The following is a 19,087-nucleotide window of genomic DNA, read 5'->3' as shown; positions in this document are numbered from 1 at the left end:
CAGTTTACTAACTCATATGACCATTGCTCCAATGGAAAGTCTGCACATTAGGCCAAACAAAAATTCTGACCTCCCAAAACTTAATAAACCCTAATCCTTTATATTTAAATTATTCTGAACCAAAAACTGTTACAATCCTATCTCTAACCCTATGCCCTCTCAGGGGCAAATGTCGCAGGAGCAAATGTTGTGTCGCCCTATGGTTATTGTCAATAGCGAGGATTGGTGAATATTTATTGTGGTGGAAACAGCTTTACGAAACACCTGCCTGATTACTCTCCATCATCCATGGCTGCTCTGACATCCTCCGCGGAAGCAGATGTAATCCTTGCGATGCCCTCGCGGGTGTACATGCCCACATGGGGGGAGATGATGACGTTCGGCATATGCAGGAGTGGGTGGTTGATGGGAAGGGGCTCGGGGTCGGTCACGTCCAGGGCAGCGCCCCCTATCGTACCGTCCTTCAGCGCCTGCACCAAGTCATCGGTCACAATGATGGGACCTGTCAAGCACAATGGAAAGCAATTCTGAAACATTATTTACACCACAATGATTTCCTCGTTTTCCAAGAAATTGGACTTAGACCAATAATTGTCACTGCCTGGTATTTTCGTTTATATTTCATTTCCCATGCTCACCAGGGATGTCATAATCGATTTTGAGCTAAGATTTCATGATTTTACAAAGATAAGTTTACATTGATGTACCAGATCTAGATGTATGATAATATATAATTTTGACAATTATATCTTGATTTATTAGAATTTCTCATGAAATAATGGTTTGCTGCGAGTACTGTCTTCTACCTGTAAGGTACCATGGTCCCGTAACACAAAGGTTAGTGATCAATCTTACGCTTGATTTTCATGATTGATCATACATTGTAGTCAATGGAATCAATCGTAGAAAAATGTTCTATGATCATTGCTAAGCTTTGTGTTACGGGCCCATGTCAAAAGTCAGAGCATGTTTTTTTTCCTGCGGGAATCTCATCGTCTTCCTATATGCACTGGACTTTGAACGATACTGTCACTGTTTGGCCATGAAGCAATTATAAAGCTTGATAATGATGGTCTTGTACCAAGGTGGTACATAATGGCACAAATTCACAAAGGTGGTTTTAAAAACCCACGTTTGAATCCATGGTTTATGCAAATTCCCAATATAAATTACACTTTTTTTTTTACAATAATGGTTTGCTGCAAGTACTATCTTCTACCTTTAAGATACCATGTCAAAAGCCAAAGCCATGTTTATCTTGCAGGAATCTCATTGTCTTCCTATATGCACTGGACTTTGAACAATACGGTCACTGTTTGGCCATGAAGCAATGATAAAACTTGATAATGATGGTCTCGTACAAAGGTACATAATACGTCTTTCTTCATTGATCAAGTGGGTGCAATGCAGGTGCCAACCTGATTATTATGAAGTCTGAAAATCAGTATTTCGGTAAGAAAATCAGTATTTTCACAGAAATGCCAGAGGACATCACATAAACTGAAACTTTCTAAATCAGTAATTTGCATGAAACCACCAGTATTCAAAACCAGTACTACTTGGCAACTCTGTTAACCCTGTCCTAACTGTGCTATTTCAGACCAGGATATACTGGGAGGGGGGGTCAATTCCCCCCAGATCTCCTCCGCTGATTGCACGATTGCCGCGAAAATTTGCATGCATGTAAAGCTGGATGTAAACTACAAGACTTTATGTAAAATTTTGCAAAAAACTTATTAATTATTTAACGATTAAATAATTATGCAAATAAGTATGAAATTTGCCCTTGAACTTTGTTTTTGTGGTTATGTTTTTGCCTTTCATTCAATTTATATTGCTAGTAGAATGCTAATTTTGGTGGGAGTATCAATTATTATTTCTAACAAGTATCTACAAAATTTCTTGTGTATTTCCTTGTTTTTTTTTAAATTCTCATGTATTTCTATGTTCCTTCAAACATTTTATTTTTTTGTTTTTTCCCATGAAGTTTGTCGGGTACCCTTTTGGCGATCATAAATAACCTACATCCATTTAAACAAACAAAAGTAAAAATAATAACACATTCATGACTTTTGTGGTTGAAAATCACAATTTGCTTTGACTTTGTACAAGCTAGGAATCACATTTTCGAGCAATTTTGGGTCTAACAGGCACTTAAAATGTTGCATAATTTTGGAACCGCATACCTTGGCATCACAAATTCTGGTCTCAAAGATGAGTAAAAAGTCCGAATGCGACGGCGTGGTCACGAAATTTCTCAGGGGGGGGGGTCCATTTGACACCCCTTGACAAATTTCTTTGACCCCCCCCCAGTTTAATAAGGGTTAACTACAGGGAATAATTTTGCTTCACAAATTCGAATAGCATTTTTGGTTATAAGAGAAAAGCTCTCAACTGCGTAATGTACAGTCCTATGTAAAAATATGCTTAACAAAAGACTTTTTTATGCATAGCAGTCTTTCAAAAATGTGGAGCAAATTGCGATGCGATAACAGGAAAACTATTCCCTGAGCTGGATATATTTGTCCACTCAAACTCATTTCTAAATTGTTAGCATAGAAATGTATCTTTTGGTCCATACATATCAACAACCCACCTCTACAGTGCGTATCAAAAAAAACGGGACAGATTTGAAAAGTCTATAAAATTTTCCTTTCAAATTATGATCTCTATATTTTGGTGTCAATACGTGCTTTGGAGTCTTATCCTTCAAATACCATTAACATATTTTAGTTTCGTTCATGCTTGAGCGAACACGGAATGTTTTTGTCTGGGGTAAAAAAAGAGGCCTGCGCCAAAATGGCATAAAATGATAAATATGATGGTCGGACTTCTTGCTAATCAGCAGACTTCCTCTTACCCTTTTCACTATCTTTGCCATAATTTTCGACTTATGTGGTCAAAATTCATTCCCAAATCTACTTATTTGCTTAAATAGTTCTGTTGTTATTTCTTTTTAATATGTTCTCTTTTAGCTTTGAATATTCCTTCTTTAGGCAAGAACATTTTTTTTCAACCAGAGTATGGGAGAGCGTGTTTTTTTCTCAAATCCTTTCATAGTGTGCTTCAAAGGTTATGGTGCCTTTGAGCAGTGGCATACTGAGGGTGGGGGCTCGGAGTGCCCCCCCCAAAAAAAAAAAAAAGAAATAAGAAAAAAATTATGACCAAGGAAAAAAAGAGGAAAGGAAAATAACAGAAAACATAGAAAGTGAAATATGATTTCATTTTCTGAATATTATGTCAAAATCACAAGATTGGATATTTTAATAAAAAGGTGGAAATTTTTGCTTGCTCGCTTCACAACTTTTTAATACATTTTACCCGATCTGCCAAATCTTGCTCCTTCAAAATTGACTCAATCCACCATTGCCATTTGAAAGACATGAATCCTTTCCTGTTTGTCCTGTCAAGCAAATAATTAAACTTCATGAAGGATTCGACAACCCCTTGAAAATAGGATTCATGTCTTTTATAGGTACCATAGCATAATTTGTTTCACCTAATAATTATTAAAGGTACCATTACATAATTTGTTTCACATAATAAAAGGATTTGAATAATTACAAATTCTCCCAATAAATAATGGAAATCTTCTTACTTGGGTTGACAAAAAGTCTCTTCTTTTCTTACTTATGAAGGAAAATTCAGAGGTAAAAGAAGTTTAAATGAAAAACAATATAATTCAGGTAAATAAATAAGTTTGTAAATGAAATTTGACAGCATAATTCGAAAATTATGGCAAAAGTAATGAATACATTAAGAGGGAGTCTGCTGATTAGCCAAAAGTCTATTCATCAAATTTCTCATTTCTGCCATCTTGGCGCAAGCCTCTTTTGAACCCCCGACAAAAACGTCCCGTGTTCGCTCAAGCATGAACAAAATTTATTTTTTTAAATGGCATTTCAAAGATAAGATCTTAGAGCATCTATTTACATCAAAATATAGATATAATAATTTGAAACAAATTTTTTATAGACTTTTCAAAACTGTCCCGTTTTTTTTGATACACACTGTAGATACATTGATGATAATGGCAGATGCTTTCATGAGTTTCATTTGATCCCTTCCCATCATGCCCCTGGTTTCCTCCGTCAGGGGTGGGGTCAGCATCAGGTAGTCGACATGAGGCAGAAGATCTTCTAACGTTGGGCAATATGTCGCTCCGACCTCAACATCGTCATCTCTACATGGTGGGGAGACAAACAATACAGTCATGGCCCGTCGTTCCGTGCAAGCCTCGTGTGTGACTTGCGGGTAACTACTTCTATCCCCATTGACGGCACTGCGCACGCAACTCACATGTAGAAACACACGCAAGTCTGATTTGCAAGCAGAGAAGTTCTGGGGCCTGTTGCAGAAAACTTTTTACAGGAGAAAACTGTGGTAAAAACTGAAAACTAAGGTCAGTCTGATTTCTGCCATTCACTTTAACACAGGGCAAAAACTCCGGTAAAAACAACCTGAGTTTTCTCAGGTAAAAAGTTTTATGCAACGGGCCCCTGAACATGCCCCAAACTCTTTTTCGGGGGTGAGTTGGCCGGCAATCACCCGCACGGCTTGCACGGGACGATGTGACAGGAACTTTATAAGGAACGATATAAGTTTATTTTCAATCAGTTTATTATAATTTTGGTCTAATTGCCGTTTGGCCTAAACACACTGACCCATATTCTGAGGTCGGGTTTAACTTAAACTCAAGTTTAAAGTTGTGGTTTAAGTATGGATAGCCAATTGTTACATAAATCACTAACAGTAGAGATATCATATTTCAGCTCATTTGGCTCTCAAATCATTCATAATTGTCTAAGAAGTATAAACGATGATTGTATTCACCATCGATGAATCAGGAAAGACAACAGTTAACATAGGAAACATACAAATTAATAAATAATTTGACACTTTAAGCTTCCCATAATTTTAGCACCGAGTTAGACCATGGTCTAAGTTAAACCTGACTTCAGAATACGGGCCACTTAGTCTAATAATCATAAGGGATTAGAACACATCTATAGGCACGAATATCATACATCATATGTACGCCCCCAAAATTGAAATATTTCCTTATTATTATGATAAGTTTCAAGAAGAATCAATAGGCACGTGGTACACAAAAGTCAGGGGTATTAATATTGTTTTATGGAGCACTAAAGCAATGCATTTATTATGCCATATCTCGGTAGAGCATAATGAAAAACAACCCCACCCACATGTAATAGTCATTACCCACAACTCAAATAAGCTGGCAATGGACACATGGAGGGGAGGACCAAGATTAATGTACTAAGTATTCATCACATAATTATTATACTTAAAAATACATAAAAGACACCTACAAGTAGTTACCAGAAAAAGGGGTAAAAGAGGAAAAGAAATAAAATGAATAAGATAGAATGAAAACAACAAAAAAGACAAAAAAAAAATAGGCAAGGGGGGGGGGGGATCAAGGGAGAAATAATACAGGGCATATTAAAGAACAGAATAGAAAACATAATTCATGCAATCATCTTGCAATGGATGGCGCCATCACTCACCGTCTATGCCGATTGTGGTACAAGACTTTCATCTGAAAACCTTTGGCTCGTTTGGCTACTTCAAACCCAATCCATCCCATTCCCACAATGCCAAGGGTGGCGTGATGAACGTCACAACCGATAAGCCTTAAAGGTACCTCCCAAGACGTAGACGCCTCCTCCTCCACAGACGACACCGTGTAAGTTTTGGCTACTTCAATGACTGCAGGCATAAGAGACAAAGGACAATATTTCATCAGCTAATGAATTAGTCTATATTCTACGGTACATGTAGGCGCAGACTACAACTTTGCATTTTCAAGTCTGAGAATATTGCACAAAACTTAAGCAATATGTGTAACGTGGAAGAAAACACACAGTATTTGCCAAGCATCAGCTTACACACTCTGGCTTTGCGTCTAAATAGGTCTTTTTTGGGACTGACGTCTCCACAACATGGGACAATCATATTTCTTCAATCCTTCTTCCCGTTCTACCCTTTCTCCTCCTCTTCTTCTCAGAACTTATTCTTCTTCCTCTTCCCCTCCTCCTCTTCTTCCTCTTCCCCTCCTCCTCTTCTTCTTTTTATTCTTATTCTCCTCATATTTCTTCTTCTTTTCCTTTTTACCGTCACTATCCATTATAATCAATATTATTTAACACATATACTGATTTCTGAAAGTCCCATAGACCTTATTAAGAGACCAAATGGTTCCAGTAGACAGGGGATGAAATGGTACAATCATCAGTTTTATGGCTACCTTTATGATCTTGCTTGTTCTTACCTCAAAAATTCTCATTTACAACTTGAAATTTGACGTGTCCAACACAGATGCCCCCGCTCAATGCGATCAGAAATTCATTCAATATGATTGAACTTTAAATTGTGCAGAAACCAATATGCACATATATAATGAATAAATTTAGACCTTTGAATCAACTCCCATGTATAATGAGCTGTGAGCTTTGACCTGCGAACTTCAAATTCGAACATAATAGCCTGTATTTTTGGTGTTACAGTGTAACTACCCACCAACCAAAATTTTTAAAATCCATTACATATTTCTCGAGTTATTGCGTGGAAACCAACTTGCATATTTAATGAGCTGTGACCTTTAACCTATGACCAGCGGATTCCAAAATCGAATTAAGCCTATATTCTGGTGTCATCTAAGTACACACCAAAGATTTTAAAAATCCATTAAATTGAGTAATTGTGCAGAAACCAAGTAGGGGGGCGGACAGACGGAAGGAAGGACAGGGGCAACGCTTAATGCCCCCTCTGGACTTCCTCGGCGGGGGCACAATACAGTTCCAACATCTGGAAAACTCATATGTTCTTCTTCTAGTCCTTCTCCTTCACTTCGTACCTTAACTCGCTATGGTCAAGGTGCATGATTTTGCAGTTATAGTACTCCTGCACTTTGGAATAATCTCCCTCTACATATCCATCAGTGCACCTCTCTTGAATCCTTCATATCTCTCCTCAAAACATATATTTTCAATTGCAATTGTAACTGTAGATCTCCCTTATTACCTTTCTTGGGCAGAGGTGTGAGTGGTCACTAAAATCCGAAAAAAGCTGAAGAGTGTTGAAAAAGTCTGAAAAAGAAACACCTCTCATACTTTTTGAACAGAGGAAAGCCAAAAATGAGCTGAAATTAAGCTGAAACCCCCCCGGAAATCTGATAAAAATCTGACCTCTAACACCCCTGATTAGACTTGATTCCTGTACATGTTCTCTAATTTGTATTATGATTTTGTGTTTTAATTCCTATGTAAAGCGCAAAGAAACACATGCTCAAAGCGCTATATAAATGCAACGTATTACTTTTATCATCAGTCACCTCCCGTTTTCATCAAATCGTAAATATTTACTTACATTCCATTATACGCCTGCTAGCCATCATCATAAGTAGGAAGCCCTGATCTGCCGTGGTTTCGGCTGTGACTGAACCCGAGACACTGTATACCTTAACGTTGAACTTTCGGAGTAGCGGTATATCGATGTGGCTAATTCCCGTGCTTATCGTCACAAGAGCCTAATTGCGACAAGACACAAGGTAGTGTGGATAAAAGCTGTTATCTGGGTCACGTAACACAAAGTATAGTAATTGATTGTGATTCTGAATTCTATGGTTGTTTTCAATGACTATTGTGTATGATAAATTTGTTGGTGTTCATCCGAACCGTCGTATCAGTCAATCAAAGGAAAAGTCCTATCAAATAATCATAGCTAAATTTCTCAACAGCAACTTACTTCAGTTTCTGAGAAATGAGGCGATTTCCACGCGATGCCATACAAATTGTTGATAAAATGAGCCAATCCCTTTGGAAATGTGTACTGTAGCAAGCAAACAACAGCTGCGCGCACTTAATATGCGAATGAGCAGTTAGCCAAACCGTCGTATCGGTACTGCATTGACTTTGCACATGAAAAAGTGATGCAACATTTTGACTATTAAACCAGGGTTGTTGTATCCCCTATGGTGTTTTTGTACAGGGGAAATCTAAATCGCTCAAACCAAAATTACAAACATGTAGCTCTTTTGCGATATTTTCTCTGATCTTTGGTTTTGTGTAAACAATAAAAATACCAATGTCAAGCAATTGTCTTGGTCTTTCCAATCATGTATTTTCTAGCAATGAATATGTTGTATAAAGGCTGGGGAACTACATGTAAATGTGAAAATTATAGTAAACTTATAGTAAACTCTGAAATACGTTTGCACCATCGTATGTGTGATATGATGGTTTGGATGACCTATGACAATTCATTTGCACTCTCCACATGATCATTTTACTGGGCCCTGATCATGTCCTGTAGTGTTGCCATTTGGGGATCTTGAGAAGCCTTTGGGGATGGAAAAAAATTATTTGGGGTTAAAGTAAATTTGGGGAATTTTCATGTAGTTTAGGGGATTTTTGAAGATTTTGATGAAAAAGTACCAAGATTTTTTATTTTTCAGTAATATGATGCTAAAATGCATGGAGATATATTACTCTCTCATGCTAAAATACGCAGATCATCCGCAATTCCACAGATGAATTCATTACATTGAACTTCATTGGTAAATGAATGGTACATGTACATGTAAATGGTGGGGTTGCCAATCTACTTTGCATCGAAACCTTAAAAAAAAAATCTGTGTATGGTATGAACAAATAAACACATATTAACTCATTTTGGGCAATAACCATGATGTTTTTAATCAATTATTTTGATTTTGAAAATTTGGGGATTTAGGATCCAATTTGGGGATTTAGGATCCAATTTGGGGACTTGGCAACACTGATGCACTGTACAGAAAACAGAAACAAGAAGATTACACACCGCACAATCAAGGCTCTCCGCACAACTTTATTTTGGGATACATAGGCCTACTTACAAACCCCCCTCTTTCAAAACCGTTCCAAGACCCCTGCATAGATTTACAGCAATTGGAAATTAAGACACGGACACTAACTCACTGAAACATAATTATAGACCTAATAAATCATAGAATTCCAAATCAAACCATATCAACCTCTTTTCTAAAATACATGGCTATATCATGGATAAAATATTACGGTAGTCTTCAGATTGTTGTATCAAAATACAAAAATAAAAAAATACAAAAATAAAAAATAAGGAGCTTTTGCTTTGCATGATGGATGCCTATACGACAATTAACAATCATATCCGTGTCGTCGGGTGTAACGGTACTTACATCCTAGAATTAATTATGAATTTTAAAGATTTTTTAAGGACCGGACATACTTGCATCGATGTAATGAAATAGTATCACATGACCAAAACTGTATGGTTGTATTGTTTTATTGTGTCTGCACGACCCAGATTCACCCTGAAAAGAGTCGTTAAATCTGTAGGACAGCTAGACAAAACTTCAGAGTTGATGCATTCACAGATCAGGCGCCTGTTGCAGAAAGAGTTGCATTCAATCGCAACTCTAAAAATCATGCATAACAGTATGCATTTGGGACTAGCGATTGATTTTATGACTTGCGTTTAAACAAATGTGCAACGGACCCCTAGACTGATCAATCACTCTATCTTGGTCAGGATATGCTCTGCTGAGAATTCGTCTGGCTTTGTGGAATCCACACAATAGACCGATGGTGGCCATAGGAATGACGTTGGTTGGCCCGACGCTCAACTTAAGCATCTATTCTGAAGTAAGGTTTATCTTTATATAGTCTATATAATAGACCATGGTTTAACTCTGTGCTAAAATTATGGGAAGCCAAAAGTGTCAACAATTCTATTAAGCTGTATGTTTCTTACGTTTACTGTCCTCTCTCCTGATTCATCGAATGTGAAGACAATCATCCATTCATACTTCCTAGCCAATTAAAATTAATTTGAGAGCCAAATGAGCTGAAATATGCTTTATCTGTTAGTGAATTCTGTAACAATTGGCTTCCCATGCTTAAACCACAACTTTAAACCTGACTTTCAGTTAAACCAAACTTCAGAATATGGGCCTGTGTGTTTGTCATAAAAATTCAGTATTTTCTGCAAATATTTCAGAATAGGTGACAAGTTGATTATATTCATTATCTTCTTAATTCTAGTGCCTTTTCGCCCATCAAAAGTGGGAATTAAGCAGTAATCAAGGAGGGTAGGGTAGCACACCCTTTCCTTAAAAAACGCTGTAGTTAAGCAAAGGTTGAACTTCCACCAGTATGAGCCCTATAGCTGACATCCATCTATGTAGGAATATTGACAATAATTTATTTCCCCCTACTAGGGTAGCCTGGTCGACAAGCCATCTGGCTCTTTGTGGCTTTCCCCTAATTCCTGTAAACTACAATCATGTTAACATTATTCGTATATACCATGTATACCAAATTATTGTTTAATCCTTTTCTTGTTATTTTTATATGGAATTTGAAATAAATTGAACTGAACTGAAAAGGACAAAAAAAATCTGAAATGTTAAAAAGCTTCTCCAAAACAGCGGATATACCAGTCTAGCACAGATCCTGACAGAACTTCAGTTGATGCATTGCACAGATAATGGTACAATCATCGATGTCATAGGCTCCGTAATAGCATTCGTCATGCAAAACACTTTGGGCCTGTTGCATAAAACTTTTTACCTAAGACGAGGCAAAAGCAATTTTGTGTCTCTCCCACTTATGAAAATAACCAGAAATATCGTGATTTGCGAGGGCACGCCACAGAATTGTATCGAAACTTCATTGTGAAATGACTGGGATGGAATAACACTTGTCATTAGAGCCTTGCACGTAAATTTTAATGTTGACCTGAAAATGACCTTTGACCTTACCATGTGACCTCCGACTGCAGCACAACATGCAGGTCCCCCAAGTCCATCTACCATCCAAGTTTTGTTGAAAAGTGACTTACGGTTGCGGAGTTAGGTGTCATAAGAGTCTTGCATGTAAACTTTAACGTTGACCTGAAAATGACCTTTGACCTTACCGTGTGACCTCCGACTGCTGCATAACATGCAGGTCCCCCAAATCCATCCACCATCCAAGTTTGGTTGAAAAGCAATGACTGGGATGGAATAACACTTGTCATAAGAGCCTTGGACGTAAATTTTAACGTTGACCTGAAAATGACCTTTGACCTTACCATGTGACCTCCGACTGCAGCCTGATATGCAGATCCCCCAAGTCCATCTACCATCCAAGTTTGGTTGAAAAGTGACTTACGGTTGCGGAGTTAAGTGTTAAGAGAGTCTTGCATGTAAACTTTAACGTTGACCTGAAAATGACCTTTGACCTTACCATGTGACCTCCGACTACAGCACAACATGCAGGTCCCCCAAGTCCATCTACCATCCAAGTTTTGTTGAAAAGCGACCAACGGATGTGGAGTTATATGTCATTAGGTTTGTGACGGACGGACGATGGAGGGACGACATTTGAATCTTTAAGTCTCGCCTTCACCTCTGGTGGGAGATACAAAAACTAGAAAAAAATGAAAAATATGGTTAGTCTGATTTTTGCCGTTGACTTTAACACAAGGTAAAAACTCCGGTAAAAAACAACCTAAGTTTTCTCAGGTAAAAGGTTTTATGCAACGGACCCCTTGTAACTAATGCAATTACAGCCAGGTTGTAAATCTATACCTATTCAAAATACAGCCTACCTTCAAATTCCTTGACTTCCTTAAAAACTCTTCATTGATTTCCATTCCATTGTCAGCAGGCGAAAGGATGATGACTTTTAGTTTGTCGTAGAAGGATTCTCTGTCTTTATCGAAGTCCGTCAAAAAAACGATGTTGTAATCCTCCCTCAACCGTTTCAGATGCGGTGAAGCTGCAAATGAAACCTCAGAAATCACGGACAGGATCCAACGCTCATCAGCCATTTTGTAAAATATGATTCAATTTCAGGCCCTGGAGGATGAAAAAAAAGGCCCAAAAAATGATTTCCAAAACCTGTTCAGCATTAAAGGTATTGTTTAACTTTGTGAGCAGCCGATTTAAATAATTCTCAAACCAAGATGAAACATGTGTACAAGTGCATGTATTAGAACTAATAAACCCTGAAAACAACCATTTTTTAGAATAAAAAGCTAAAACTACAAGGCAAACCCTGATTTTGTAAATAGGCATCTTATAGACACCTAAATAATACACATAAGTGTATGGGATGAAATTAAGATGGTGTTACTATATATTCAATTTTTGAAGCACTAAATAATCATTTTCGAATGCAATTTTTTCTGGGCTTCATTTTTGGAACGTATCACAGACACAGGTGACAAGTGTGACATTCTAGCTCAGATTTTTTAAAACTCAAACCAATCACTTTAATAAAATGAAAGCAACTTGTGATTGATTGATTGGTGGGGATTTGTTTTACCTGACTGCTAAGAAAGCATAAATGCTTGTCAGCAAGCAACCAGAGGACCGACGGCTTACGGTTCTCTGCACAGGACCTAGTAATGATGATTAATGCCTTACCAAAGGGCACTAGCGCACCAAGTGGGAATCAAACCCGGGTCACCGGAATACGAATCCCCCGCTTTGCCGACTGAGCTATCGGGCCTCCATGTCCACATTATTTAATCGTACAGAGACAGATACCATTACGATCGTCATCCAAATGATTTATACACAAAGATAGCACTACGTACTATGAAATCGTTTGTACGGTGTCCATTAAACCCTATTTCAACTGGGCTATTTCAGACCTGGATAACCGGGAAGGGAGAGTCAATTTACCCCCTTCCCCGATCAAAAAAATTTACACGTGTGTAGAGCCCAATGAAAGTGCAAGACTGTATAGTAAAATATTCCAAAAATTAATAGTTTATATTCATTTTATAATTAATCACGTAAATGAGAGTATGAAATTTGCCCTAACTTTGGTATTAATTCAGTATGATTTTTACCTGTAACTCACTTAAATTAGCTAGTAGAATGCTAAATTTTTTATGCCAGTATCATTTTTTACATTTATAGCATTATGTATATATTTTATTGTTTTTTAATTTCTTATCTATTTCTTTGTATTTTCAAACCTTTGATTTTTTCTGAACTTTGTCGGGGACCAGTTTGCGTCTTTGCGAACATAAATAGTATCAAATAAATCCATTTAAACCACAAAAGTAAAAATAATCATACATTCATGATTTTTGGTTGAAAAACAAAATTTGCATTGACTTTGTACACGGAATCACAGGTTTTGAGGCGGGAAGCACTCAATTTTATACTCAGTTTTTCTGTTCCAAGGCATAGCATAAAATCTTACTGAGAAAAAGAACAAAGCAGGGAAAGAAAGCCACTCCAAAGCATAGCATTTTCTTCATTTCGAGAAAAAAGATGAAGGAATTTTGTTTTCTTTTTACAATAATACCGCTCCAAAGCCCCCATTTTTGGTCTCACCGGCTGCACATATCTACCACTTTTTTTCAACTCTTTTGCAGGTCATATTAGATTTAGGCACATATGCATATAAGCAGACAAGGGGCACTGCACAGACATAGCTTACCTAGGAATACCAAGGGAAGTTTCTGAATGTAGTTTTACACTCAGTTTTTCTGTTCCAAGGCATTGCATTTGTATCTTATTGACAAAAAGAACAAAGAAAGAAAGAAAGCCACTCCAAAGCATAGCATTTTCTTTGTTTCAAGAAAAAAGATGGAGGACTTTTTTTTTCTTTTTACAATAAGACCGCCCCAAAGCCCCCATTTTTGGTCTCACCCGCGACACATATCTACTACTTTTTTTCAACTCTTTTGCAGGTCTTCTTATTAGATTTAGGCACATATGCGTATAAGCAGACAAGGGGCACTGCACAGACTTAGCTTACCTAGGGATACCTAGGGAAGTTTCTGAAGGTAGGCATGTTATGCCTCTGTATTCAGTTCTAGGTTTTTCCTCCTCAAGATGGCTGGCTCACTTCTGGGAACAAGGCTTTCGTAGTCATATTTTATTGGCTCATTTTTCCAGCATCTATCCAGGGCAGCTTCAAAACTGTGCACACTTGGGGCAGTGACATCATTATTTAGGCTATTCGATGTCTTACGTATTCTAACATAAAAAGAATTCCTTTATTTTGGGGTCTTTGTCCTTTATATGAACAATTTTTTACTGTGACCTCTGGTATGTTCACTATATTTTTCTTCCAGATTAAGTTTTGTACATTAATCATAACTATTAAAGTGTTTATATGTTTCAATCATATCACCCCTAACTCTTCGATACACCAGAGTTGGGATTTTTAACTGTTTTAGTCATTGTGGAAAGGAAAGCTTCCTTAATTCAGGGAGTAATTTTGTTGCCCTTCTTTGTACGTTTTTGAAAATGTTTCTTCAGTACAGTGTTCCACACAGCATGGGCATACTCAACTTGTGGTCGGACAAGCGACTTATATAACAAAGCAAAGTTATTTTTGTCTAGATAAACAAAAGTTTGCTGATCAAGCCCATAACCCTGTTAGCCTTGTTTATCTTGGATTGAATGTGTTCTTCAAAGCTGAGTTTTTCATCAATTACAACACCCAAGTCCCTTTCGGAGGTTACATGTTCAAGCGCATCATTCATTAAAGTGTATGGAAAAGCTTCCTGCTGGTCCTGCGTGTTACCAATAGAGAGTACACTACATTCTAGGGGTTGAATTTCAGCAGCCATTTTTCTGACCAGCATTTCAGATGGTCAAGATCTCTCTGGAGTGAATTGGAATCATTCTGATCTCTCATAAACTTGAATAGCTTGGTATCATCAGCAAAAAGATAAACATTACTTTCAGTTACATCTGGAAGATCACTGATATATAACAAAATAACACGGGGCCAAGGACACTCCCTTGCGGAATGCCGCTATCTACATGACCCAAACTTTAGAACTCGCCATTCACACACACACCCTCTGTCTCCTTCCAACAAGGAATGCCTCGATCCAACTAACCATGCGTTCATTCATACCAAAACTACGGACCTTTTCAAGCAGTCGACGGTGAGGTACCTTATCAAAGGCCTTCATAAAATCTAAATAAATTACATCAATTGTACCCCTTTCTTCAAGAGCTTTAGACCACTCATCAACAACATTAAGCAACTGCAGCATCGTAGAACGACCAGGCAAACACCCATACCGCCTATCACTGAAAAATCCATTTGAATTCATATGATCAAGGATCTCATTGCGTAAAATGGATTCCAAAAGTTTACAAGCTATACATGTGAGGCTTCTTGGACTATAATTTGATGGAAGCGACCTATCGCCTTTTTTAAAAACGGCACTCACATTGGCAGATTTTCAGTCACAGGGAACGACACCTTTCTGTAAAGAGGTTTGATAAATGATAGGGCACCTTAACAGGGCACCTTTTTTCTATGGGTGTAGATCTAGAGTACGGTATATTACTATGGAATGAAAGACAGTGAAGGAGCAGATACTAAGTTACTAGGCCTAAATACTAGGTAATTATTAAAAGTGACAGAAAATTCATTTCACTTTTTTTACAGTATTTTACACTCCATTCTTACTGCAGTTGTATTTTTTGCCAAGGCTACATCACACACATCAAGATATGCATGATGTACATGTAACCTTGCAATGGCGAGAAACAAAGAAAACAAGATGGTGACATAAACATCGTGGCAAGTTTTCCCCGTCTTTTCATAATATTTTTCTTGCTTTTTTAATGAATTCTTGTTTAGAAATGAAATCAATATCGTAGAAATGTTGGAAATTAAGTTTTATCCCATTTGCATGATTTAGGGCCAGATATTTCAGAAGTAGAAATCTCGGGAGCGAAAGTTTAAGTTTTTTCCCGGTACACGTATGAATGGGACGCAATCCCTGGCTCCGTGGAGAGTAAGCATATAGTACGTTAGTAACTGATTTTTACTCTCTAGAAGCCTCCTGGCTACATACACTGGCAAATCTTCCAATCAACATTGACCAAAGCAATTGAGGAGTTCATACCCTCTGTTTTCAAAGGCATAATTGTGATATAATCCACAAATCCAAACTGGGTATTATTAGAATCACACCTACCAGAACGCATGGAAATCACTTCCTTTCTCCAGAACACAGTCCCCAACTCTCACAAATGAAACACACACTGTATATACACTTGGTTTCTCTCCCTATTATCATGGACCTACTGCAATAGTAGGTCCATGCTATTATATACTTGCGATAAAATACAGTCCCCTCTCAACAGGAAATCAAGTTTGATTTTCATGGCGGTGGGGACAGTTTCAACTTTCAACAGTAGGCCTGTAGATATACTTATGATGCATACACAGTTCACTTTGCATGCAGTGGGGACAGTTCCAACAGTAAGCCTGGAATACACATTTCGTTTGGCACGCAGTGGGGATAGCTCCAACAGTTTATCATACTTGTGACACTGTTCCCTAGCTCACAAAATAAAATTGTACTCGTTCAACAAGAGGATGGGGACAGTTTCCCAGTGCAATGAAGAAGACGTCCACATTTTATTTTTATTTTTTGGGGGGTCACGTCACCAAGAAGTGTGCCCCCGTGGGGGGAGGGGGGGGCACTCGACCCCAAAAGTGGTGGGGAAGTGTGCCCCATCAGATTACCAGTAGATCACATTCAGAACATTTGGGTATTGTTATCAGCAACATTATTATTGTAATTTAATATCTTAATCATGTTAATCATAACAACAATGATTATTATTATCATTATTAATTATCATCATCATAACTTAATATCATTCTTCATCATTATTATTTATTATTATATTAGTGTTTTCCTTTTATATATCATTACTAATTGTGGCTGCCCCCAATTTCATTTTGGCAGCTTCCTGCGCCCCTTGGTGAGTTGGATCGAAAGAAGTTTTTCTTATTCATGATATTGCTGATACAAAGTATTAATCAATTCTTTATTTCCTTGGAATATTATTCTAACGATTGCTGAATATGTTATGGATATATGTTTCGGAACTTGATTGATATTGATGTGCTTTTTGTTTATATTACGTAAATATACTAAGTGACATGACAATTGGTTATGAATGATGAGAAATAGTTAAGAATTATCGTATGAAACATGTGAAATGTTTTCATTAATGCTTCTTGTTTGAAATGTCACAGAATAACTAAAAGAATAACTTAATAAGACTTGATTAATGTTTAATTGGATAAGATATTATTGCAAATTTGCAATGTACATATTCGTTATGAAATTAATTGTTTGAACTGTTTAATGTTTCACGGCATTGTTTGGAATAAACTTTCAACATCCGTCTGAACGTATCTTTTGACTTTGTCTAAATAACTTGGTGGCAGGTACACTAAAAATACAGGCCTATCATGACCACCATCACCACCAAGTACCACAATTAGTGTCAATTTTTTTATCACGATTATGCCCTAAAAAGAGTTCAGGCTCAACCATGTCAACTGGCATTCCCTGGCAATCTCTGAAAAAAGGAATCGGAAGTTAATAGAAGAAAGCAGTGAGCCTAGTCTATGGCCGGGGGGGGGGGCACTCGACCAAAAATGTGGTGGGGGTGTGCCGCGGGCGAGACAAAAAACGGGGGCCTTGGAGCGGGCTTATTGTAAAAAGGAGGGTCCTCGGAACGGGCTTCGGAACGACAAATGTTTGTGAAAACGGGGGTCCTTGGAACGGATCGCCAGCGTGCGAGTGCGTATATGCATCCCTATGGAACGGTCATGTGTGCATGATGCAGCTAGCGCGGCCTCCGCCGGGGAGCTCTGCGGCCGCTTTTCACCAAAATTGCGGCTCATTCAATGCGATCGGAGCGGCGTAACGAAAAATATGCGAAGCTTTGGAGCGGATTTCTCTCTTCTTTTTCTCGATAAGAAGAAAATGCTATGCCTTGGAGCGGCTTTCTTTGTTCTTTTTCTCAACAAGGCAAAAATGCTATGCCTTGGAACGGAAATTTGAGTGTGAAAATGGGGGTCCCCTCCGCGGCACATACCCACTATGCATTATATACTGAGTGCCCCCCTGGGGTCTATGGCTTCTGCTACTAGTTTTAGTATAACTAACCTCGCAATTCGCATGCTTGTGTGTCATCGACGCGATGTCGCTTCTTCGATTCTTGGGGGCGTTCCGGGCCGGGGTACCGGGGTTTGAGGAAGCTTGTCGGCAAGTTTTGCCGGTATTGCGGTAAGTCAAGTTAGGATACCGGTACCGGTACGTTGATTTTAGATTTAGACTAGATCTAGTGAAAATGATTTCGCACATGAGTCATGACCTTTGTTTTGTAAATTAACTTAGAAAGCTCCTAACGTTTAAGTGCTGGGTATACATGTACTTCACCTTATCTACTAAGCCGTTCAGCAACTGTCCGCGAAAAATCAGACCAGTTTGGCATGTGCCTAGTTTGCTCTTTCGTGGCTTCGTAGTAGCCTCTTTCTTTTTTTTACATATATAGCGCAAGCGCAAGCGTGTACGTGTGCACGTGCAGCGCGAACTAGGGAATTCCCCTTTGGAGTCGCGAATCGGGGCACGGTGGGGGGAATTTCCCATATCCCGCTTCGCTTCGTCGCATTCATTACTCCACAATTCGCAACTGCAATGGGAAGTGATTCTCTGTTCAAAGTACAGTAAATCTAATGGAAATGCCCGTCAAATGGCAAAGAACAGCTGGGATATCATTGTCGAAAATTTGTGATCTGGAACATCAGTTTCACCCTGTTTCAGAGCTGACAATTAATTAGGCCTATATATCCCGGGGGGGGGGGGGGCACTTCCATTCACGAGTGGATACCATGCGCGACCATGGGGTCTCGAAAAGCACCCTAAACAAGTAATTTCCATATTCTGAAAATGCACCCCTTAACAAGTATTTAATAGCGTGTGAAACCCTACCCTTAACAAGTATTAGAAACAAAACGATACTCTTGGCAAATATTCCCTGAAATGAACCCCTAAACAAGTACAGGAATTTTTTATTGTTACAGGTCCTTCGGTCGTCGGCTTTACCTTTGGTTTAGTACGACCCAACCTTCTACACCTCGCGCAAATCGGACTCTAAACACGAACAAAAAGGACATCCTTTATAAAAAAAAATTATTTTGTTTTATCATCCCCACAAATTCGACCCTAAACACGTAATCTTCCGAGCGAAATAGATACCCTT

General features: G+C 38.2%; 1 protein-coding gene across 1 annotated transcript; it reads right to left on the bottom strand.

Annotated features, from left to right (window-relative positions):
* Positions 1-204: 204 nt before the first annotated feature.
* On the bottom strand, positions 205-18,351 carry LOC121413100 (probable 2-ketogluconate reductase). The gene is made up of 6 exons (XM_041605865.1): positions 18,265-18,351; positions 11,635-11,884; positions 7,393-7,552; positions 5,532-5,733; positions 4,008-4,183; positions 205-502 (listed from the first exon to the last, which is right to left on the bottom strand). The coding sequence occupies exons 2-6, from the start codon at positions 11,854-11,856 to the stop codon at positions 273-275; spliced, it is 990 nt and encodes a 329-aa protein (XP_041461799.1). The 5' UTR covers positions 11,857-11,884; positions 18,265-18,351; the 3' UTR covers positions 205-272.
* Positions 18,352-19,087: the final 736 nt, after the last annotated feature.

This window comes from Lytechinus variegatus, chromosome 4 (assembly GCF_018143015.1).
Source record: "Lytechinus variegatus isolate NC3 chromosome 4, Lvar_3.0, whole genome shotgun sequence".
In the NCBI taxonomy this organism is placed as follows: domain Eukaryota; kingdom Metazoa; phylum Echinodermata; class Echinoidea; order Temnopleuroida; family Toxopneustidae; genus Lytechinus; species Lytechinus variegatus.
This window is presented reverse-complemented; position numbering and strand designations above follow the sequence as displayed.